This window comes from Urocampus carinirostris, chromosome 5 (assembly GCF_059441175.1).
Source record: "Urocampus carinirostris isolate Australia breed hairy pipefish chromosome 5, RoL_Ucar_1.0, whole genome shotgun sequence".
Classification (NCBI taxonomy): Eukaryota; Metazoa; Chordata; class Actinopteri; order Syngnathiformes; family Syngnathidae; genus Urocampus; species Urocampus carinirostris.
The window spans coordinates 24,852,244-24,877,476 of NC_142353.1; the positions used below are offsets into that span (position 1 = coordinate 24,852,244).

General features: G+C 36.9%; 1 protein-coding gene and 1 pseudogene across 6 annotated transcripts in view; one reads left to right on the plus strand and one right to left on the minus strand.

The window, feature by feature from the left end:
• Window positions 1-731: 731 nt before the first annotated feature.
• The window catches only part of slc23a2 (solute carrier family 23 member 2), a 40,948-nt gene continuing 16,446 nt past the window's right edge, over window positions 732-25,233 (plus strand). The window contains exons 1-10 of one of the 6 annotated variants that reach the window (XM_088336285.1): window positions 770-839; window positions 906-980; window positions 10,956-11,094; window positions 12,370-12,581; window positions 14,017-14,115; window positions 15,410-15,526; window positions 17,726-17,883; window positions 21,306-21,394; window positions 21,653-21,720; window positions 22,618-22,799. In XM_088336285.1, the coding sequence (XP_088192411.1) occupies window positions 11,046-11,094; window positions 12,370-12,581; window positions 14,017-14,115; window positions 15,410-15,526; window positions 17,726-17,883; window positions 21,306-21,394; window positions 21,653-21,720; window positions 22,618-22,799 (974 nt within the window). In that variant the 5' untranslated portion in view covers window positions 770-839; window positions 906-980; window positions 10,956-11,045. Of the gene's footprint in view, window positions 981-10,955; window positions 11,095-12,369; window positions 12,582-14,016; window positions 14,116-15,409; window positions 15,527-17,725; window positions 17,884-21,305; window positions 21,395-21,652; window positions 21,721-22,617; window positions 22,800-25,233 lie in introns of all 6 variants that reach the window. The other 5 variants (XM_088336284.1, XM_088336286.1, XM_088336289.1 and 2 more) reach the window with 5 other exon arrangements.
• LOC148365849 (U6 snRNA-associated Sm-like protein LSm7 pseudogene) lies at window positions 20,149-20,464 on the minus strand (annotated as a pseudogene).

A 25,233-nucleotide genomic window follows, 5' to 3' on the forward strand; every position in this document is an offset into this window, starting at 1 on the left:
GTAAATAATGCATACGGGCTCTTTGAACTTAATTTGGGCATTGTTTACACATACATATTACAAAAAAAACATTAGAATTGTTCATGGACTTCTTAAATGACAGACCCCGTCTTCAAATGTGAGGTAAGCTCATCAATACTTTTTTTGGTATAAAAATTAAACAGGCAATTTTGTTCATACTCTTACCACTAAATGAGAAAAGTCAAACACTTTTATATTTTTCTTTTTTTTAATCTACAATAGTATTTTGTCCAGGTAAACAGGACCAGAATGTACACTAAAGAAGACGATTTGTGAATGGCTTGAAACACGAGAGATGTATCATTTGTGTGACATTTTAAGAATTTTTTAAACAGCACTTCAAGTGCTATTTGAAAATTCTTAAAATGTCATCTGGTACACTAAACATTAGGAAACACTGCAGTTCAGTCATTATGCAATGTTTTGGGATGAACACGTAACCAACGCTAGAAGGCAGTATTTTGGTTTCATTAGATGAGAACAAAACACTGAATTTAATGTTGGACTTACAGTAAACAAATAAAAAAACTACTTTGATATTTGTTTCATTAAACAAAACCAAAAAAGAACGACTAGATTACATTACGACAATCTATTGTAGACTGATGTTGTCCGTCATGTATACGCAGACTCTGATTGGACCACAATGCGAAAGACGGGCTTGACGTCACGAGCTGGGTGCGCATGCGTACAGCCGACATCAACCCCGTGGTTTTATGAAAGACATAAATCCCTCCGCGGGTGGTGTAATTCCTCCCCTCCGTCGTTGAGAACGGAACTTCATATTGTCCCTGCCGGTTTTAAAACAACTGTCACAGGTTCGTTTACCGTCGGCATAGCGTTTCCATGTGACTTCAAGCTAAAACCTGCCGTTCCCTGCCAAGTGCTTCCCCTCCGGTCAACCCGCATATTTCCGCGCCACTCAGTGAAGTGGGCTTCGTCTTCTCTTTTTGGGGCAGGTGAGTGAATAACCGCTAAAAATCACATTTCTGTAGTATGACATCCACACAATAGCGGTTGAGATGTAAACAGTGGAACTGCACTGCGTGGGTTACTCAAAGCTCTATAAATACACCGTCCAGGTTTGGTTATTGTGGGTTGATGTGATCGTGGGTGATGCAGCGTGACAGCGATAGGCCCGATCTGTCATCCCTGACTCCCGATTTCATCTTCCTACAATAAAGGAACAGAAAAAAGAAACTAAAGCTTTTTCCAAGTCGTATTTTGTCGCTGCTTACGTCAGTGTAAACCTCCATCCTTCCTCCCTTTTCCCCCTTACTAATTTGTACATCAAGTCATAGCATCAGTTGTAATATCTGCATTTGTAAATAAATCGACCTGTGATAAAGTAAAATTGCTAGGACACATTCAGTGTGATCGAAGCTTATTTAATCGAGGACTGTTTAGTGGTTTTTGTCCATGTGGTTGTCCTGGTAACAGAGCCAGGCGGTGCGTCACATTTTGGAGCTACAGTGTATGTAATGGGCGCTGTTGGGTGTGTTATTAAACAACAGTAGTTTTGTTACAGTTACTAGTTACTTCATTTAAAAAGTAACTTGGCTAACAGACTGGGGACTGTTAAATAGGCGGGTGTTTTTCGGCGTCATGTTGCTTTCACTGTGTATTCGATCTTCCTGGCATCCAGTAATGCTTACAATGACTCTATTTGTTATATTGTTATATACTTTTTCTGTTAAAAGGGGGTGGGGGGTATTCCAAATTGAATCTTTTTTTTTTTCATTGAACAAACGCAAAGGAGATTGTATGGGATGCCAGTTCTTTATTTTGACTATTGCTTTCCAGTGTTGTAGGTTGTTTTGACTATTATATGGTTGTCGCTATCAGCCAATCATTTTGCTTTCCTTTGTATATCCACACCCTTTAGGGCTAATCTGTTTTGTTACCTAGAAGATAAAAAGAAGGGTCTCAGAGGAGTTCTGGAATTATCTTATCTGAAGGCGCCTCTCAGGGTCTTCCTTGCAAGTTCCATTTTCATTGATGTATTATCTCCTTGTTAAAAGTGTCTTCTAAAGCTCAAAGGTGGTGTTCATTACTTGTAAATGTTCTACTTGCTGACGCCATCTTCTGGCTAAAATCCTTATTGCAGCCTCTGTCAAGCTGCTTGTGTTGTGTGTGCACATACGTGTTTATCTTGGATGCGCTTGTATTAACTCTTTGTTTTCTTTATTGAGTGGGTTTGGGTTGGCATTTGGACTGTATTTCAAACAGTCCTTTTCTTTAACCATTTTCATCCTATTAGAAACGAAAAAGGCCAGCACATGTGTAGAATCACTCTTCTCCCTCCATGCCCCCACTTCTTTTCGTTTAGCCCAATGCGCTCGTGGCTGGAACTTCAGCGATAAAAGTCAGATAAAAGCAAATGGGCGTGGGAATTTTTTAAGGGTTTTTTGGAATCAGTTTGCCATTGTGAACACATACTTAATAGAGCAATTGTTTTTTTTTTTTTTGAACGTTTTAAGGTCACCTCAATCTACACAACCCACCTTTAAACGTAATATTCCATTTGAATTCCTCCACTTGGGGCAGGATCTCATCCCCGACCCGAAAAGGATGTCTCTCTTTTCAGGCTTAGCTGACGATCTTCATTCTAGCCCATTCACACCCGGCAAAAAGCAGATTTGCAATGCTGAGGCCCTCAAACTGCACTTCTTCTATGCCAAGAAATTTTATCCATAAAAGTTCTGAACAGAATCAGTGACAAAGGTCAGCCTTGGCGGAGTCCAACTCCCACCAGAAACAAATCGCAATGCGAACCAAATTGTCATAGAAGAACCAAACCACCTTGATGAGACTGTCAAGTAAACAATACTCCCAAATCACCCTCCACAGGGCTCCCTAGAAACTCTTCCGAAAGCCTTCTCCAAATCTACAAAACACTTGTAGAATGGATAAGCACACTCCGATGCACCCTCAAGGAACTTGCAGAGCGTGTAAAGCTAGTACACTGTTCTACGTGAGCCAGACCACATTTTAAATAACTACATTTTTTTTCTATATTAATTTGTTGAAATGATTTTGTTTTCATACAAATAGATTAAAACAAAAGCAATTCAAAGTCCGTCAAAATGATGGATAAAATAATCGACATATCAAATCACTTGTTGAAATAATAGTTTTAGGCAGCCATAAGAACTATAGGTGCAAACTTTTTCATCTCAACGCTCGGCTCCTCCTGATTGCAATGCGGAACCCCTCATTCTCCTAGAAACAAAACAAAACTAAAGAACAATATCTCAAACATGCGAAAGAGTGAAGTGTCAAGTCAAGTCATCAATTTTGTCCAGTGAAATGTCATTAAATATTGATATTAAAGCTTAATCAGTTTATGGAATTCTCTGCAGTAAACTACTCTCTTTATGAGTTCAAGTCAATGTGTGTAAGCTGTGAAACTACAATCTTTCAACACAGCACAAAGACTTCGGGCACTAAAAGTTAATTTTTTATCGAATAACTACACTGGAAACTTAAACTGTATTAAAAAAAAACGTTTGCTATTACAACTGTTTCATAAAAAAGCCAAGGGTGTCAGACCAAAAGAGCTGCAATGACAAGAAAATACAAATACTGTATAGGAATGTCAACTTAGAGAACTAAAATAGCTTCCGCTGCACATTATTTTGAAAATACTGTCTGTTATGTAATTGAAGTGTCAATTGTTTTTCATTCGGTCTTTTGCCAAGGTATTTAAGTAATTTATATATTTATTCTTGCAACCAAGCAGTTCACATTTTCGGTTTTGTCCTTTGGGTGTATCCCTAGAATTATTATTATTTCCTGTTTTCTTATCACTCTCTTGTCCATTAAAAGCTAAAATGCCACAAAAATATGTATTAAAAAAAAGGTGGAGAGACTTCTCAGCCCAGCAGCGACAAGCTACTTCTCAACCAGAGGCTTCATTCAAAGTAGAATGAGCTTGTTGTACTATTTGCATTTTAGATCTCTCAGCAGTTTTGCTTCATCTCTTGCACATTGAGCACTTAAATGCCTTTTTGTCGGATGGGAATCTAATCAAATAGATGCATCCACTAAGAAGCTACGAAAATGCCAGTCAGTTATTTTATTTATTTATATTTTTTTTGCTGGGGTAATACGATTCTGTGAATCTATTTGGGTTTTTTTTGGGGCCAAGGGTTTCACGTTTTTAGTTTTTGGAAACGGATGCATGCCTTATTAAAACAATATCTTGATTGGGAACATATCCAACAAAGTGAACGTAGTCAAAAGATTGTTTAAAGCCACTCCCAATAGACTGATGAATTAAACACGCCTGTACAAGAGACAATATTGTGCCTTTTTTATTACCTGTATTTAATGTTAGCAATTTTATGAAACTAAGTTACTTGTTTAGCATTTTGACTTATCATTTATCTATAAATGAAAGGAAATAAATAAAAATAATCTCCCTAATTTCGGTCCACCTTTTTCTGTTCCCTCTTATCCTGTAGAACGTTGACTTTTCATACAACAAATGTTCATCTAAAATCTTTGTTAAAAAAACAAAAAAAACTTCACATCAACAAGAGCTTTCAATTTGACTTAACTAATGTACAGAGCTTGATGTCAAAGTTAAATCAACAAATGAGCAATTTAAAACATTTGGCTACAAGCCGAGGGACGAACTGAAGGAATGTTGAACATTTACAAATTGGCGCTAAATGAAAAGGTAATAAATATACATATTCCAGTATGATCAGATAAAATAAATTTAATATTTTCTTACAGCTACATCAGTAAAATTGTACCTTTTAGCATGGTCCCCTAACATTTACATCAAAGAAAAAAATATTTATTATTCAGGCACCATCAGTAGCCTATAGTTGGTATTTTAGCAAAGGTGGGCGAATTTAACTACAACAAAAAATAATTATAGCAATTTCTATCATTCACTCAACAGAATAATAATAATAATAATAATTTCCTTTGTATTGTCATTCTGTGTAACAATGTACACAGAACGAAATGTCGATACACCTGACCCGTTGTAGCGAGCCGATGCAGCCGCAGCCAACAGAGGGCGCCGCCATTTTACCAATGTTATAAGTCTTTGGTATGACTCGGCCGAGGTGCAAACCAGCGACCTCCCAGTCTCAAAGCGGGCGCCTTACCATCTAGACTACTGAGCTGGTCTGATATATACACTAAAAATGGAATTTTAAATGACCAGTTTACAGCTCTAAGACCTCTGCAACCGTGTATTTTACTTTGGCCAATTTTTTTACGTTGTGAAAGAGTTGTAAAAGTTTAACTTCTTTCCAGAATTCATTCATCGTTTGTGCCCACTTGCGCGTAATTATCGCACGTAATATTAGTACCCGTGTTTTATCCACATGTTTAGTTTCGGCACTGATTTGAATACACATTGTAGATATGAATGATTTTTTTTTTGTTGGACATTTCAGTGACTAACCAATGTGTCAATCATCATTTGAATCTGTCACTATCGACTTAAGAAGGTAATTTCAATTTTTTCAATACAGGCATTCATAAGCTATGGCAGGCTAAGTACCGTGAAAAATAGCTTGGAATTGGTCGAGAGCATTGTCAATCAAGAAGTCAGACGTTACCAGCAAAATTTCAAGTTATTCCAAAAGTTTATTCACTTTTAAAAGAAAATTATGGGGCGAAACAGACTGATTACAACAAAGAAAGTCAAACGAGGCAGAAATGCTTTTTGGCAGATTTTTTTTTAATCTGTTGGCATTATCTTGTGTTTTGGATTAAATGTTTTACACTGTTGGATTCACTGGACCGTCCTGAATGTATCAAGACCATGCATGCAGCGAATTCTTTCATCAGCTGATTATCAAAGCATGTTATTGGTGAGCTATGCCAGCTTTATAGTTTCAGTTTAACTTGTGTCAGACTGATTGAGATGGTTTTTTTTTTTTTTTTGGTTTGAACAAATTTATTGACACTAATAACAGAAAAAACAATCATGACAATCTCAACAGCAATTAAGCACATTCACAATATTATATTTCAATATGACTTTTTTAACGGCAAGCACAATGTGAGGTTTGAACAACCCTTCTCGAAAATCTTAATAGCAATCAAGCATATTCACAATTTCGTTCTACATTTTGAGATGGCCGTTATATCTTGAATACCAATAGTTTAACCTTTCCCATGATATATGGTATGACATATTTCAATGTCTAGTGACATCGTGCCGACACGTCTTTTGTTATCAACAGTCTGACGGCCGCCTAACACGACGCGGTTAAATTTAATTTCAAAATTTATTTTACTTTGCTGCAACGAAATATATGATACCTGCCTCTTTGACCACCAATAATCTGTATCAGATTGGCGCTGTAATAGTGATATCGGTCAATCTCGACCTAATATTGAACAATTACAAACAAGAAGACCAAAGATTTGTCATACTACAAGCATAAAAATTGTAAAATAAAAATCACTTTATTTTGTCATGTATTCAAGACACAGATTATTATCTTGTTAAATTGAAGTTATCTGTGTTTTCATTTTCTTTCTACAAGTCAAATTTAATCAGCAAGTAGTGTAAGAAAAAAGTTCCGTAACTTTCCATTCTGTTCTGTTTACAGTGGTTACTAAAGCAATATGCAAAAATTTGACCCCCACCTGCTTTAATTGTTCTTTCAAAGAAGCGTCTCTTATATTTTGCAGTTGCATTCTCATGTTTCCGCGTTGCTCAGGGCTTGCGTTTTGCCTGTTCAAAGCCACATTTATTAACCCTCTATGTCCTAAATGTCTTTTTTTTTTTTAATTTGAAGAAGGACCTTGGTAACATCCTTATACATAAACTCCTTATCTTTTATTTTGTTTTGTCTGTTGTTTTCCTATCCAATATCAACATTGCAAACAGTTCTCCTGGAGGTTGAGAATGAGCCCTGAATAAGTTATGTTTGTTATTTAAAGTGCAATCTGATAATGGAAAATTATTGGATGTTTTTTTTCCCTCTGGGCTGCTATTTTCAAATGTCAATTGGTACATTTGCATCCAGGAAATCATTCGACTGGGATCAGTATATACAGTATATATATATATATATATATATATATATATATATATATACATATATATATATATATATATATATTATTATTTTTTTTGGACCAATCCGAAGAAATCGTTTGCATGTGAAGTGATAAACGAACATCCCCGTATCCATGCGTCGTGTTCTTTGGATTAATCCGCACTAAATTGCTTCTACTGAATCGAGTATCAGTTTATAAAGTTGCTTATTGTGGCTTTATCAGAACTACTATCCAAAGGATAGGAATGAGCCTGGGGTTATAAAACATATGGATCAGTTCAAGACTTGAGTATTATGCTTGCAAAGTGTCTAGCTGAAGCTTGACAGATTTTATCTACTTGGAGCAACAATGAAAACCTTTTTGGTCTTAAATGTGCCCGCTGAGCTCTGTAGGAGGTCAAAGGCGTGAGAATGTCGGATGGTCCGTTCAAAATACCCTATATGTACAGTATACGGTTACATTATGGGCTTGTGAGAAAGTTATCTGGATTTTCCTGCTCATTTATTTGTGACTGTCAGTGAGCATGCTGTGTGGGGGTTGTGTTGCTGTGAGAAACAAGAAGAGGAATATTCAAAGGTTGAGCATCTTTGTGCCCGTAGGAGGTACCAGTGTGTCGCACTGAATTATCCTCAGTCCGAGACTTCAGAACACCTAAGATCTGTACAAATTAATTCAATAACAGACCTGTCCTGTATCGTATTTGTTTTCAAGTAATGCCATTCTGACTCACACATTTTTAATGGTGAGACCATAAGTAGTTGCACAATTCAACTTAACCAAGTCGCCTGTATGGGGGGTTGGTTAGGGAGGAGTAACTACAGTCATTTTTGTAATATTTTGCAGAAGAACAAAAAATGTAAGCATGGTCCATTGGGTGTCAGTAGGCCAAAGCAAGAGAATTTACATTTACATCTTATTTTTAAACTACAAATACAAAGTTAAATACAACTCTTTTGATCTGATAGCAATATGTATCCAATACTTTTCCTAGACATAGATTTAACGCACAGAAAATCTTTTTTAAAAAATAGCTGTGTATTTGGATTTGGTGCTCTACATAGTGAACTATTTGACTGGAAAGCAGAAAGAAAATTTGTAAAGAGAGAGGGAGGTGGAAGGTGGAAGCAGCGCGTCTTCCACCCTAACGCCGAAGATGAAAATGTATTTTTTTTAATGATTTGGAATTAAATTGATAGTTTTAAGCATTTACTTTATCTAAACAATTACCTGAGTAAAAGTAAGAGCATTCTGGGGAGATCCCCCACAAAGGGGTAAAATAAAACTGCGAGGGAGAAGCCTAGCTGGCCCGAATTCAGGCCAGGTTCAGGCCCAGGCCCAAGATCTTGCGTCTAATGCACATCTATTCCCCTCTGGATAGTCTTTAAACTGCTGTTTGCAAACATGAAACTCATTTATAAAGACTTTGTTTTTTCAGTTGGTTACATTTATATCAAACTAGTGGGACGTCAGACCCGTTTACTTTCTTTGGTCCATCAGTTTGTTTGTCGCAGTTTAAAAGAAAAACACTAAACTAAATACAAGATTGCTCTTTTTTCTTGGGAATGTAAACAAGAAGGTTTTATTTAAAATAGGTTTTCATAACAGTAACTATGATAGATGCTAAGTAGTTTATGAGAACAACTTTGGAGAGAGGTGGGAAGTACAGTCAAATGTTGTTGAAAATATAAACCTTTTGAAGCGTATTATTTTATGCTGGGAATCAACCCAAAAGATCTGCGATTTTCCGGGTCTGTGTAAGAAAATAACATTTCGATCGACTTTTTGGTACTTCGGGCAAGGAGCCCGACTGCTTTGTTCTAGAAAAAAAATGTGTCCAAACTCAATAAACCAGAAGCCAATAAAATTGGGGAAAAAAATCTTGTAATGGAAAAATGACTTGCATTATTTAGGGTGAAATTTACAGCAATTTTAAGAAAATGTCTACTGGTCACCCTGCATAGCACGCGTAACATAATGTAAGATTTCTTAGTCTTTATCTCTTCTTTGTATTAGTACTTTTTTAGTCCCTTCTTTGTCTTGGTATTTCCCACCCTCTTTTTCTTTGTCATCTATATGTCTGAGTTATTTTTTTCACAATTTTGTATCTGTTTTTCCAATGTTACTATGAAAGAAATGTGACAAAATTGGGAAAAAGGTTCAACTTAGTAAATTGGACTACCTGAACATATACGGTTCCCCTAGAGCCATGTTTCTCAACTGGTGGGTTGTGACCCTGTCTCAGGTACATTTTCCTTGGGTTGCAGGCCTTTGTATTGGCAAATTAACGACGATTAAAGGACGGTCATTTACACTCCTTTATAGTAGATTGCGGCATCGCCCTGGTCAATCTCTTCTTTCTGTTGGGCACCGTACTGATTGTGTTAGAGAATGTATCTGACATTTTTCATTCAAGGAACAGTGAAGATTTTCAACAGTTGAATTACCTAAAAAAATATGCTAGGTTACCCGTTTGTCGTCTGTTTTGCACAAGTCCTCAGGTTTTCTACTTCGTGTCCCTTGCATGGATGCGTTTCCTGAATACTGGCCCCCATCACACACATAAGCATGAAAGTGATTCTATCTAGTGGAAGAGTATTTGTGCTGTTTGCACATACATGCCTCGCCGGATCCAAACGGACTTAAAGGCTACTGGGCTACTCTGTTGAACAACTCAACCGTGCCTGCCTAAAACAACGGAACTATGTTTACCTAATATACTGTAGTTGCATGATATTTTGAAAATTCACATTTTCACATTTTAAGTTGTTTTTAAATCTTAAGGTTGTCATGTCAAAAATAGCTCTTAACAATGCCTTGTCTAAGACACAAAAAACAAACACGGAGCCTTTGGATTAGCTTTTGTTCAGACCAGGCCAAGGCATAAATGCTGCCTAAGTTGATTCTCACACCTCAGATACCTCAAATCCCAGGCCAGGCCTGGCATAATGTGACCAGATAACTTGATTTGGAGGAGAAATTATATATGCTACGTACAGCTTTGACGTAATGCTTGTATTTTATGCGCTCTTCCAGTTTAGTGAGTTTTAATGTTGGGTAACTTGATATAGAAGTATATCAGAAATGTTAACAACATTTTGACAACACATTCATCTGTATAATTTGAGTAAATATATATTTAGTAAAAATATATATATATATATTTTAGAAATCACGAGAGAGAAGCCAGGGCCTTCTCCAACATAATAATAAACCTCTGGGTTCCCGCTCAAAATCTCCTTTCACTAAAGCCTCTTTTCCACAACACTGGTCCCATACTTGCTTTACGTAAAATGCATAATAATTGGTGCAACGCGGATCGACACAGACAGCGACGGTAAAAGCGTCGAATCCCAATCACCAAGCCACTATGAACATGGTTGACAAGGAAATGTCAATTGGTTTATGTCTTCATCACACTAATTTCAGTCAAGTGCCAGATACAAATGATTAAAAAATGAGAAAATAGAAAGTGATTAAAAATAAATATAAAATTTAGTTGCACTCTTTCTTAGCTCAAACCAAGCATTGGAAGTGCATTTCGCTTATCAAATTGGAAATGCCCCAGAGGATATTTGCACAGCCAGCGTTTTGTTTCCAAACCATGTTTACTCATGATGTCATATCAGGCTCGCAAGCCATAGGTTTACGACGCTTGGGATAGAGCCTCAGCGGAGGTGGTTCCATGGTGGCGCTCATTTACACTCCTTCAGCACTCAAAAAGTGGAATGGAAAGGCCGTGCTCGGTTAGCAGAGTGTGCGCCAACATATAGAAAAGAGGCATAATCGTATTTATTGACAAATTATTTTTGTTTTGAATAATCATGTGTGGACAATTAATATGTGTTTCCACCTCCCTGCTCCTTTCTGTCTTTGACCCATCCTCTCTGCCTCAGCCTTTCTCCTTTATTTTCCCACCCTAGGCTCCCTCTTTTCTCTCCTGCTCTCACGCTTTCTCTATCTCCCCCTTTCACCCCCTCACACAGATGCTCCCAGCCGTGCAGATTGACAGAAGTGGTGGGATGTGTCAACTAGGTATTTCACCTATCCCAATACTTTCACACAGCAAGCAGAGAGGCCATTTTTGTGCCCTACCATCTTAGTCGTACATTACTATAGGGAGTATAGGCCACAACTTTTTGATTCACGCTTTGAACTTGAAGATGCGGCTACGTTTTGGACGTTTGGGGGTTAATGAATGCAATTTTGCTTATTTTTTGCATCATTGCAAGAAATAAGTGCTGTCATGTTTCTCAAATGGATTGGTCAACAGGTTCGATACATAGCCTGTGACAGAGGCAACCTAATCTGAGATCAATCTTCCTGATATAACGTTAAGAAGCTAAAAGAAAAAAGTCGGGCATGCAACGAGTATTCCCGAAGTTTTCCGAGTGGATTGGAGGCAAGAGAATTGTAATAAGTTTCTGTGAGTTGATTTTTAATTAATAGTCATAACTATGTCTGTAACTTTTTTTTAACACAACACACAATACATAACACTTAAAAATACTACTATACTCCAAAACAAAAGTTTTGTTTTGCTCAAATTGCAGCACCCTCTTATAGTCTTAAGTGTCTTGTGTTAAGTATATTTAAAGTATCTATGTGAGACATTTATAGGTCTGTCTTGAGATCAAATCGTTTTTAGATTACTCTATAGTACTTGATTCTAATTTGGTATTTTTTATGTAAAAGATTAAAAGCATAGTTCTTTTTACATACAAAAGTGACTACATCTAATAAGCACATTTTGGCACTTTATCGAGTTGTCAAAGAATCAAATGCAAGTTCCTGTCTCACAGTAGAAGCCTTCAGTAATGTGGGCCAAAGGATGATGACTGTGCAGACGGACAGAACTCAAGGCCTCATTTTACCCAAACGCTTACCTTGACATTTGAACCACTACAAAATAAAGTAGATACCAGCACTTGCTATCTTTTGCATTCCTCATCTTTTGTACTAACATTGATCCTTCAAACTTTTGACTCACTTTGCATCCTTCTCTCATTTTTTTCCTGATGCCTGCCAGCAAAATCTCTTCACAATTTGTTTTCTCACACAACTATATTATTCATGCATTATTTAGAATCCTAACGGTTGTGTTGGATTGGCTGTTGTTCTCTTGCCATCTGTTTTATTAGATGGAAAAACAGTAGTGGGCTATTGCAAAAACAAAATAAAAAAACAAAAAAACCCAGTTTAAAAGCATCTCTAAAGTACAGGCTGTGGGTCTGCTACTCGGGCTATCAGATGTGAACTTTAAACTAATTTAAACATGTCATTGATCTCCTCACCCATCTCTCTTTTAAGCAGAAACGTCATCTCTGGATAATGTAATCGGAGTAAAGGACTCGTATACAGCGTTGACACCGGAGCGGGACAAAAGCGACAACGCGGACGACCGCGGTACTGTAGAAATGGGCGTGGGTAAGAACACCACCTCAAAGACCGTGGACAGCGGGAGCGAAGGAGGCAAATACGAAGAGGAGAATAAACATGGAGCTGACTTCTACCCCATTCGGGTACATTAATATATTTGTACTGTGTTATATTTTCAAATTGACAAGAGTAAAAGCTTATGAAATAAAATTCTAGGCTTTATGTAAAATGGAATTGCTGTGTATCAATACTTTGCTGTATCTGTACTCTTGATTCGAAAATGGGGAAGGAAAATACAAATACGGAAAACAAATGATGCAAAACATAAGTGTCATTAACTCATTACTTCAATGACATATTGCAAGTACTTAGCCATACATTTACCAGTTACACTATAGACCAGGGGTCTCTAACCTTTTTCAAGCCAAGAGATTTTTTTTTTAACCAATTGGCACAAAGGGCAGCCAGTTTGATAAGCTTTTATAAAATAACAACATACCATATTCATACTCTGTTATTTGACTGTGTTACTACCAGGTTTATTATTGAAAGTAGGGTTAAATAGACACTGTCAACAACTAAAAAAATACATTTCACTAGAAAATCACAATGATCCAGTACTCGTAACGTATTTTCAGAACTTGTCCACGGGCACCCCAGCTGTCCTTAGGGGGGCACAACGTTGGACACCCCTGCACTATGTTTTTTGTATGTTATTATTAAGGTTAATTTTTGACGGCACTAAAAAATATAGAATATCCCTTTAAATATTGTCCCAGATTTCCTGAATTTTGGGGGCTGACAATCTGTCAATCTCTTCTATAATCAATGGCGACTTATTACAAAATGGGGTTTTGATGACCGGCCAGGACATAGCAGTCAGCGCATGCTCAGTAACTTCATTAGTTACAATTTGCCATGCCCTATTAATCTGTTAAAAAAATTAAATGTATGGCCTTGAATTGGTGCTAAAATGTTTAACTCTGCCCTGTTATGGGAGGGACATTTTTCTAAGCCGAAGGAGGGAGCTGTCAATAGTCCAAAAGTGAAGGAGTTGTTTACTGGTAAAACTGGCAACGAGAATCAATATTTAACAAAATGCATAGAACCCTATAAAAGATTTTTTTTTTTTTAATCACTTATGATGTGATGGGGCGGGGCTAAAAATATGGCTCCTTGTCCGTCCTATTCATAGATTGAAGACTGCAGTGTGTTAAAATAGTGTGCTTTTCTTCAATTTCTTTTTCGTTATACTCCTTGCATATTTGATTCAAATTTGCTGTTTGCATGATTCAAATTAATAATTTGTTTTTAAAGGGCAAATTGGGCTTAAATTGTCCTATTTTCTAATAATTAAACATGATAGGTAAATGGTCAGAAATGAACAAACAAGTTAACAAAAATATGTTTAAAAAGTATCATAATTAGAATTGTGATTTCGTTTTTTAAAAATCATGTTTTTTTTCCCCTAAGTCACTCATATGTACAACTACAGTGTTGCACAACTGCATGGGCAGTGCTGGGCACATAGAAAAAAATTGTGCTTCTTTATTACTGATTTTAAATCTTTGCTTCTAGGTGGTGGTTAATGGAGTGAGTGGAGCCAGTGGGGACCAGGATACAGAGAACACTATATTGATGGCCAACTATACAAAAGATGTTCAACAAGCAGAAAAGGTAAGTGTACAAGATAAAGGGTTGATTTTTTTTTTTGTGACCTTTATCGAGATGACTGACAGTCACATGTCGCAATCGTAATAGTGCTGACCTATAATATTAATCTGCAAATTGTCAAGAATGTTTTTCATCTGATTTTTATTTCCTCTTTTTCCTACAGTTTTTCTTTTTTTTATAACTCCAGTCGGACAAGAACTGCAGGTTCACTTGCACTTTAAACACAATTGCACAATTAATAAATGTGCATTGTGTCCTTTTATGTTCTCTAGTTTTGGACAATAGGAGTCAATAAGCCAAATATTGGCATTTTATCTAACAGTGTAGTGTGTTTCGCTCACGTTTGCAGTAATTTAGAAATGTAAGCATTGAGCAATGACAGTGATTGTGTTATCCTATTGCTTTGACTTTGGTGTACAAATCAAAAACATATGTTTCCATACAAACTAACAAAGTTGATTACACATAAAAAAAATAATGCTAATTTTAAGGGTTTTTTCCCCTAAAGGTTAAATGTGACGACCTGTCTAAGCTTGACACATCAGCTATGGTTAGTGAACAACAATGCATCTTCAAGGATATTCATCTTTCCAAAAATTCCAATACTATTGCAAAATCTTGGCTTACAGTGACTGATTTGACAGCGTATTGACTTTTTTTGCTTGCATGTGGGAAAGTAAATGTGCAGTACATTAGCCAATGCTCTTTTCATGCTTTTTGATGTAGCTCACTTTATGATATCCATTTCCAGACATTTAAATAACTCGATAAACCAAATGTCACACAACAGGCACCGCCTTTTTAAAGATTCATCCCTACCCTGCGTGAAAACTCGGGAACACATGAAGTATTTTAGGCTTGCAATTAGATTGTTTGTGTAAATCTTTTTAAAAGTGTCCATAGAAGAGGGTAAGTGTAAAAAAATAAAGGAGTAGCTCCTGCTTGGCACCGTACACCAAGTTCATGAAAAAATGAATTCCCCTAATACTTATTAAGAACTAAATTGTGACAACCAATGTTTTCCCTCCCTATTTCTAAGGAGCACTTTCAATGTTGTCACTGTGACAGTGCACTTTTTTTTCTGATGATGTAAAATCACAGGAATGGGTAATTTCCTTACTCAAGTGAATCTCATTTTTTACACTGTTTAAGTGTAACCCTTGCCGCTTGATTTGTTTTGTGAAAATGTCAAGTCATGTCGATTTGTAAAAAGTGTACAATTTTTTGTCCTGTTACATATTTACACAAATATAATTTACTGTAACTCACTGGGGTGTATGTTTGTGTGTAAATCAAGACTTCAATGTCCGAGACGTTGGACAGCTCAGACAGTACTGATCCAAGGAGAATGGATATGATATACATCATAGAAGACACTCCGCCTTGGTACCTATGTGTGTTTTTAGGCCTTCAGGTACTAGCGCACACACACAGTGATTGACTTCTGGACTTAAAATATCATTATATTTTGGGTTTGAATTTGTATGTATAAAAAAACTAAAGATCAACTTTCACTTCTTTGAAACTCACTTGCTTATCCAAAAGTGTGGCAAAATGTCCATTTCATTTCATGGTACAGCTTCGGATTCTATTATTACCACTAGTAATTTAATTGTTTTTTTCATCATTGTAGGTGACGTAGAAACTACTATTTATGTAGATTACATGTCAAACGCATGGGTCGCTGGCCAAATGTGGCCTACCACATCTTTTTATGTGTTCCGTGAGACAGTGCTAATAGGAGATTGAGGAAAAATAGCGTCAATAACATGCTGTTTTAAATATATCCAGTAGTTGGCACTAAAATCTGCAAATGTTTAAAGAACCTTTAGCTCATTTCTACAAAAGATACTGTATGATTGGGAAGAAGCCTCCGAAAAGTCCCCCAGCCCCCAACCAAGGCACACTTTTTATGCTGATGCTAGTCGGGCCCCGGTAAGAATGTTTTTTCGACCATACCGCCTCGGAGCAAGCCTAATGAATAGCAACACAATGGGAATTTGTTTATTGTTTTTTTAGTGGCTTATATGATTTTTTATTGTTTGCAAACACATTAGGTCAAATTCTTGTTTTCAAACAAATACATTCGTGAATTATGGTTGGTCATTATTTTCTATTATGACTGCTATTACACTGACCTTCCTGGATGATTAGTTTCCATTGTTTGCATAAAACCCTTTTTTAAAAAAAAAAAAAAAAAACTTGTCAGATGACTTCATATAGCCATTAGCTTCTTACCTTTTGACTGACACCTCTTTTAGCCAATTGCAAGCTTATTGTCCCTGTCCCTAACCTGTGACAATCGAGGGTCTGTATTCGGAAAAAAAATCATGACTCATTCGGCTTAAAAAGGCCAATAGTAACCGATTCCAATATGGATTGACACATTGGTTTGCCGATGAAATTTCTATCGTAAAGTTTTTTTTTTTCCAAGTTGTGTTGAGATCCGAGCAAAAACAAACATGTGCAAATGCAACCTGGGATCCATTTTTACGCATGATTATTACTTGCAACTGTGCACAGTGATTGACTTCTGGAAAAATAAGTCAAACATTTACAACTCTTTCATAGTGTCTAAGATGTGGCCAAAGTAAAATAGAGAAATGCAAAGTTTTTAGGGCTATGGACTGGTCGTCATAAAATGGCCACTTTTGGAAAAGCCTTGACCCACCATTAGAAAAATGTGTAATATACAATGTTTAGTTTTTAGGATTGTAATAAAATTTGACAAGGTCCTTGGCACAGCTTCAAGCTATTGTCTTACCTCCTTTCCAAATAAGATACCTATGCTACACTCATGTGCAGGCATTTGATTGCGGAATTTTTTTTTCAGGCGAGAATAAAAACCTTCTATTTTTGTGTGTTCCAACTAAGATTACTCAATGTTGGTAGCATTTGCAGTGATTATTTCAGTTTGGGACAAAAAATCGGAGTGTTCCCTTTAAAAACAAATTAAAACCGTCCAGATTCTCCAAACGGTTCAACAACAGCATTCAATTTACTTTAGGTACGTCTTTGATTGGGATTTTAGGCTAATTTTACAGAAATGATAAGGGATTGCTAAAGTAAATCTAATATATGATTATTTTTAATTTATGTAAATAGGGGACAGTTTAATGTCAACATCTAAAGTGTTTCATAAATGAATACTCCATAAAGAAAAACCCTTAGCAGATGAAAGTAGAAACATGTTATCACATGGATGGAGCAGTTTGGTTTATGAGTATTTTCTATAAATTCTTTGTCAAAGTCAAAGATAAAGGTCGTTTTTCTGACACAACTCTTGTTTGATCTTTGTATAGGTCAATGATTAGTGTAGAGGTCATCATGAATGTAACAAGAAATTATCCAAATCCAAGTTGCCATACAGTTACTGTTCTTACATCGTACTTTTCACAAGTTAACCAGATAAGTTGAAAAAAAAGTGTTATTTTACTAATTGCGTCATACTTAATGTGAATTCTTTATGAAAAAATATATTGTCCAATAAAAGTCGGAAAGTACAGTTATAGATTAACCTCATAAAGTGAGTGGTGAGAGTTTAATATTAAATCTTGGAGGACAAATGGGAAAAGAACGTATATTTTACTAAATGTGTATGTTGTTTTTGCAGCATTATTTGACATGTTTCAGTGGAACCATAGCAGTGCCATTCCTTCTCGCCGAAGCCATGTGCGTCGGCTTTGACCAGTGGGCCACAAGCCAGCTGATTGGGACCATTTTCTTTTGTGTGGGGATCACAACCCTTCTACAAACCACGCTAGGCTGCAGGTAAATGTTCACACACACACACATCAAGTCACACTCCAAAATACAAAGAGGCACACATAAACTCACTCAAAGATGCATGCAAATGCATATAAAATGACACACACAAAATAACACTTGAAGACACATAAGACACACACAAAGACACCCACATAAGCACACTCAAAAATACACATAAATGCATATAGAAAGACACACACACAGAGTAACACTTGTATGACACGTAATAAGACAAACTGTCACTTTAAAGACACAATCGAAGACACATGCATATATTTACGTATAGAAAGATAAAAATCACACACTTTTTAATTCAAATACACTCTTCAAGGAACGCGCAAATACATAGACAAGGGCACACTCAAAGACACACACATAACTATGGGCCTGTGTGTCTCTTTGAGTCTCTACGATTATAGTCTTACAAATAAATGTGACTCGACATAGACAAACCCAAAGACACATGAAAATACACAATAAGACAAAGACACACTCAAAGACACACTCAAAAACTCGCAATAACACCTTGCACACCTGCAAGTCAATAATAAAAAGGCACACATATAAAATTTACACCTAAAGACACATTAAATGACATAAAAAAACACTCAGACAAACACACTATGTTACATCCATCCATCCATTATCTTCCGCTTCCGTCGAGTCGCGGGGGCAGAAGCCTTAACAAGGTAGCCCAGACCTCCCTATCCCCAGCCACTTCTTCCAGCTCATTCGACGGGATCCCGAGGTGTTCCCAGGCCAGCCTAGAGACATAGTCTCTCTAGCGTGTCCTGGGTCGTCCCCGGGGCCTTCTGCCGGTGGGACATGCCCGGAACCCCTCCCGAGGGAGGCGTCCATAACAATACAATCATATACATTTAGAAAGACGGACACTCACACAACGTAACACCCAAAGACACATTATAAGACACACTCAGTCATGTGAAAGACACAAGAAAAGACTCACATAGATGCATACAGAGAGACAAAGACACAAACAAAAGGACACACGAGGACACATACTGCACAAATAATCACTTTAAGGCGCAGTCAAAGACAATCTCAAAGACACCAATAGAGCACCAAAGGATACAAAGAAAAAGATAGGCACAATTAAAAACACCCACAGTGACACACAAAAAAACACAAATACACGTCACAAAACACACTAATAAACATATACAGACACACACGCAAAGGCAGACAGAAAGAAGCCACACTCAGAGACACACACACATGCCTATTGATAGACCACTTGAAAAGTAAAACACGAACTTAAAGAAACACCCCAAAACACAATTTAAGGCACACAGACATACTCTGATATACACCCAAAGATATCCGAAAAAATGCATATCAAAAATACACACACAAACAAAGTATCATCCATCTACTGAATATACACTTCAAAAACATGTCTTCTTCTCTTAAGCCAGGTTGAGATATCTCTCATTCTTCTCCATGCCGATCAAAATTGTATATAGGTGTTCGACTTCTATACAGTAGCGGGCAAGTACATGTTAACAACATGAGTGCTAATAATCCTCTTTAACGGGTGCACTAAAACTCACACAAACATGTGTGTGACTCAAGGCAGGTGGTGTTAAACACACATGGTTCTCAACTGACTGACATCAGGACCAAACATTCCACCATAATTACAAGCTGCGACCCAGATCAAGAAAAGTTGTAGAATTCTTAAAAGTATTGAGATAGTACGACATATTATAAAAAACCATGACAGAATATCTCAAAAATAAAATTACTTTAGGTAAATGATTGATGGATTGATTAATAGGTTGAGCGAGGCTTTGTTTAGGTACAGCATGCAGAAGAAAACGGCATCAACAATTTCCCAATAGAAACAACAAAAATATTTGCAAATTAAAAAAACAACAGATATACGATACGATAATATATATATATATATATATATATATATATATATATATATATGTATATATATATATATATATGTATATATATATATATATTTGTATAATTTATTATTATTATTATTATTTTTACTGATGAACTCGTAAGTGCCAGTGTAAACACACAGATAATGTAGAAAGCTGAAAATAGCTTTGTTTTTTCATTTAAAAGAAACACAAAGGGTGACAACTCTTGACAAAAAAACACCTTCCTAAATTCAACTGAAATTCATGTTTGCTCATTCGTGCTTGCATTTGCTTTCGCTGACCAAATAACAAGGAAAAAAATAAATACTTCCAAAATAAGCAATAGTCATGTACATGTTAAGCCAGGTTAGCTGTCCTGCTGTTGTACAAAAGGATTGGGAATGGCCTCCATTCCGTCCTGCGGGCAAATCAAGACCACAGACGTCCCCCTGCAGACCACTAGACCGAGTTGCCGCATTTCTTCCGTCAGTTTAATCTGACCGTCTAGATAACGCATATATTCGATGGTACCGTCCAGTACAAGGTTCAGGAGTGGGTCGAACTCTTTAAGAACACCGCTAGCTTCTCGTCCTCCTTGAAACTTTACCCGAATCGGCTTGTCGATGTTTATCGACAAATCAAAAATACTCTCCTTCTTTTTCTTTTCTTTATCCCCCATGTTGGCTTCGGAAACCTACTGTATATCAACATGTGCCCAAAAGGAGTAGGCTGAAGCTTTTAAATGCCTTCCCCTAGGATATTTCCTTTAATGCTGAATTAGCCTTTTTAATGAACTCCAAAAAGCTTTACTTATGTAGCTTTGTATTTAAGATGATAGAATGCATATCTCAGTCTTTGCTGATTTTTTGTTTGTTTGCGTAAAACAACTTTATCTGTCTTTTTCTGCGGTGTGTAATGGGTGTCAACTTGCATTTGCAGGGCATTATTGCGATTTACTGCTCAGGTGTGTAATTGACCCTCCGTTTTTTTTTAATCTTAGCATAATTTTGCCAAGGCATGCGACCCATTTTAAACAGGTCCGCAACCTAATTTTGGGTTTCAACCCACCAGTTAAGAGACACTGCTCTACCATGTTGGAAAACGTTTTTGTCTTTTCTATTTTTTGTAGGGGTTTTTTTTTTTTTGCACCATGATGGACAGAAAATTAGGTAAACTTATCAATCAGGTCTGATTCAGGCTCAAATTATTTTTATTAGAAAACAAATTTGATCAAATCCATAAACCCAAACTATAACACATAACCTCAAACTCACGTTAATTAGACCTATTGTTTTAGGTATTTTCCGACAAAGTGGCAATTTCTACATAATGTTACTTGTGTAAAAGCTGGTTTTGCGAATGGTACAGAGCCTAAATCTGCAGATGAACTTTTAAGCCTAAATTTAGAGGTCCATAACAAAGTATTACATCCAAATATAAGTATAAACTTTTTGATTGACAAAAAATGTCACTGCTGTGAATAATTGTTATTCCATCCCTGACAAGTGTTTGCTTGTGTCCAAGGTTGCCTTTGTTCCAAGCCAGCGCTTTTGCATTCCTTGCCCCAGCCAGAGCTATTTTGTCATTGGATAAATGGAAATGTAACAACACAGGTGAGAGCATGTTTTCAAGAGTGATATAAGGAAGATTGTGTGTGTGTGTGTGTGTGTGTGTGTGTGTGTGTGTGTGTGTGTGTGTGTGTGTGTGTGTGTGTGTGTGTGTGTGTGTGTGTGTGTGTGTGTGTGTGTGTGTGTGTGTGTGTGTGTGTGTGTGTGTCATCTCATCAATTTTACGATGATATCCATCAATATTAACTATGCAACATTTTAATCATCTTATCATTTTAACTATATTTTATGTGTTCTCCTCAGCGATATTTGAGGCAAACAGCACAGACACTCTCCACACGGAGCACATCTGGCATCCAAGGATACGAGAAGTGAGAAACGAGAAAAACATGCACACACTAGGAAGTGGTTTGAAAATACTTAGGTCATCCTAAATTTAAAAAAAAAACATTACCAAAGCAAATGTCATAAAATTATGTCTTGAATAACTGCTAGAGCTGGAGAATTCCCAACTTAAACCCTTGTGTAAACCCTTTCTAGTGCCTGTTTCTGCCCCAACTTGAGATGAAAGTGAGTCACAGAAACAGAATAAAAGGATAAAAGTAATTTGGGACATTCTCATGAGAAGCCTCAATGTGAAAGGTGAACCATAGTCAATTGTTGACAAAAGAACATTAGCTTGATTTTATTCAATTAATGATTGCGCTCCACATGACAGAGTTACCGCGGATCCTTGAAAAGTTTTAAAAGGATTTGAATTCATTGTTCTAGAAATAAAGCATTCATTAGCATTCAAATGTCTTAAATGTAATTTTCATTTATATCTGTTCGAAGTAAAAAGATTTAGTAACATTTATCTATTGATTGTTTTGATAATTAACCGATTCACTTTCGTGGCAACATCTTGTGACCACGTAACGGAACTTTCAAAATGGTGATGTGGTTTCAATCAGGCGTTTCAGCAGACGCATGACTTAGGTCTACCCACAATACACATTCAACTTCAGGCATATTTGTTTACTTTGGACCATGGGAAGTTTGAATTTAATGACTAAAAGCTGTGTCGGGTAATGTATACGAGGCACGATGTATTATGTGCAATATTTTTTTTTTCCTTTCTTTAGATTGTGTTTTTTTTTTTTTTGTCAACTTGGTCTTAAATTTGAACTCAAAATACTTTATAAAAGTCTTCAAAAGTCTTGAATTTAACATGCCTTAAGATGAACACTGCATGAATTTAACCCTAACTTTTATTTTTAATTTTTCAGATCCAAGGGGCAATCATTGTGTCATCCCTGGTGGAGGTGTGCATCGGTGCGCTGGGTCTACCCGGGCTCTTGTTGAAGTACATCGGACCTCTGACCATCACCCCCACTGTAGCCTTGATCGGCCTCTCTGGTTTTCAGGCAGCAGGGGAGAGGGCAGGAAAACACTGGGGCATCGCTATGCTGTAAGCCCCCTTCCACATATTTGTTTTGAGAGTGGTGCACTGTATAGTAATCCTTTATGTGTTGAACACAGCCAAATGGACCTTGCCCGGGTTGTTACACTAGCTTTTGCTGTGTCATGGCTCTTCCGATCGTAGCCGCAAGGTTGCTGCTCCCGCACAGTTGAATGGGCTTTTAATCTCCAGTGACTTGCGCTTTCTCAAGCGGTCAGCCTAATTGCTTTGTCTGAGTTTCCTCAGGGGTCTTTTTATACGTACTCAAGGGTTAAAGTAGTATGTTTAAACATGATGGGTCTGTTGTAATTCAATCATCTGTACATACAATAACAATAACTCCCGATAGAAAGTGTTTTTTTGTATAGAAATGGTTCTATATTTTATTCATTTATGTTTTTGATGCCGAAGTAATACCAAAAAATTGAAGGGTTACTTGTGGCGTGCCCCCCCAAAAATGTGTATGGTGAGCTGCAACCCACGTGCTTTATTTTCAAAAGTGGATTATATGGGATATATTTAAGCACACTTGCATAAATTCATACAGGTTTGTTTGTACTTACTGAGAATTCTGTGCAAATCAATGTCTTTGTGAAAACAATTGTGATCGCTAGTTATTGGAATTCTTTGCATATTATCCCTCGTGGCATGCGTTTTTTGTGACACAATGCATGTCTGTGTTCATTAATTCCACTTGGACTAAAAAGTGTGATAAATCAGCCATTTATGAATATTTGTTGAGTTCCAACCACTCAAAATATTTGCTGGCATCAGACATAGCCGACAATGCATGTCTGTGTTCATTAATTCTACTCGGACTAAAAAGTGTGATAAATCAGCCATTTATGAATATTTGTTGAATTCCAACCACTCAAAATATTTGCTGGCATCAGACATAGCCATATCGTTACTGTGACTATAAAGAATACTAACTGAACTGTATATAAACACACATACAATTTCTGGTGAAAAAAGTCAAAATATTGGTGAATATTGGTCCCCAACACATGCCCATTTTTTTGCCAATAGCAGTTTCCCCCCCAAAAAACTCGCATATTAATTTTGCCTGCAAACTACTATTATTTACCAGCTCAGTAGCCTAGATGGTAGTGTGCCCGCTTTGAGACTGGGAGGTCGCTGGTTCGCGCCTCGACCGAGACATACCTAATTGGTATAATGGCGGCGCCCTCTGGCTGCGGCTGCATCGACTCGCTACAACGGGTCAGGTGTATCGACATTTCGTTCTGTGTACATTGTTACAAAGAATGACAATACAAAGGAAATTATTATTATTATTATTATTATTTGGGCTTTAGCTCCACCAGCTGTTGTAAAGGTGTGAACACTCAACCAAAAAATGTTCTTTGCATACAATTTACTCTATGGCACTGAAGAGAAAAATACAGAAATCCCGGGAAATGCATTCAAATACACCAAGTTTATGTTAGGTCGAAGTTCAAAAGTCCAAAATCTTTACATAGCATGGATTGTGTATAGCATGTGTTTGGCTCCCGAATGCAGGAACATACCAATCACAGCCGTTTTGAACATCTACATGTTCTTACAACCCTGGGAAAATTTGAGCTCCCAAGTGTTTACTTTTTAATGTTTTCTCTTTAATTGAAATTACAAAAAGCATGAAAAGTAACTAATATGTACCTGCATGCCACAAGGGTTAAAATGTGATCGTTTTCCTTCAAACCAACAATGTCAGACGTATGGCTAGTAGGATGCAGCCCATTCTGAGTATTTATAACGGCAAGTCTCTTGCTCATTTCAAATGTTATGATTTTTTTTTATATAAATCAAATGCTATTTCCCACTACTAGAGGGCAGTAAAAGTGTAAAAGCTGATTCAGCCTGGTATCAGTAAAGACAACATTGTACCGTGTTTTCTCAGCTTCAGTGGGTCCAGTCTAGTTGTTTGTTATAATGTTATTGCCTGCTCAATGCTAAAACTTATTTTGTATTTATTTATTCTTTATTTTTATTTCAAAGTAGTATGACAATTGAGGTAAGTATAGTTTTATTCCTAGCTCTAACTTGATTTTGTTTGTTTATGGTGATTTGGTTCAGATGTAAAGCTGCATTTACTCAACTGTTAAAAAAAAAACCTTTTTTTTCTCATTGTTTGTGAATAAGTGTTTTTTGCTTAAAAATATTCCTTAATGTCCGTGATTATAATCTGTAAAAGGGCAGCATGGCGGAGCAGTGGTTAGCACGTGTGCGGCACAGTTCTGAGGTCATGAGATCGAACCCCCTGTGTAGAGTTTGCATTTTCTCCCCGTGCTTGCGTGGCTTTCCTCCAGGCACTCCGGTTTCCTCTCACATTCCATTAACATGCATGTCAGGTTAATTGGCCGTTCCAAATTGTCCCTAGGTGTGAATGAACGAGTAAGTGCCCTGCGACTGCCTGGCACCCTACCAAGGATAAGCGGTGCAG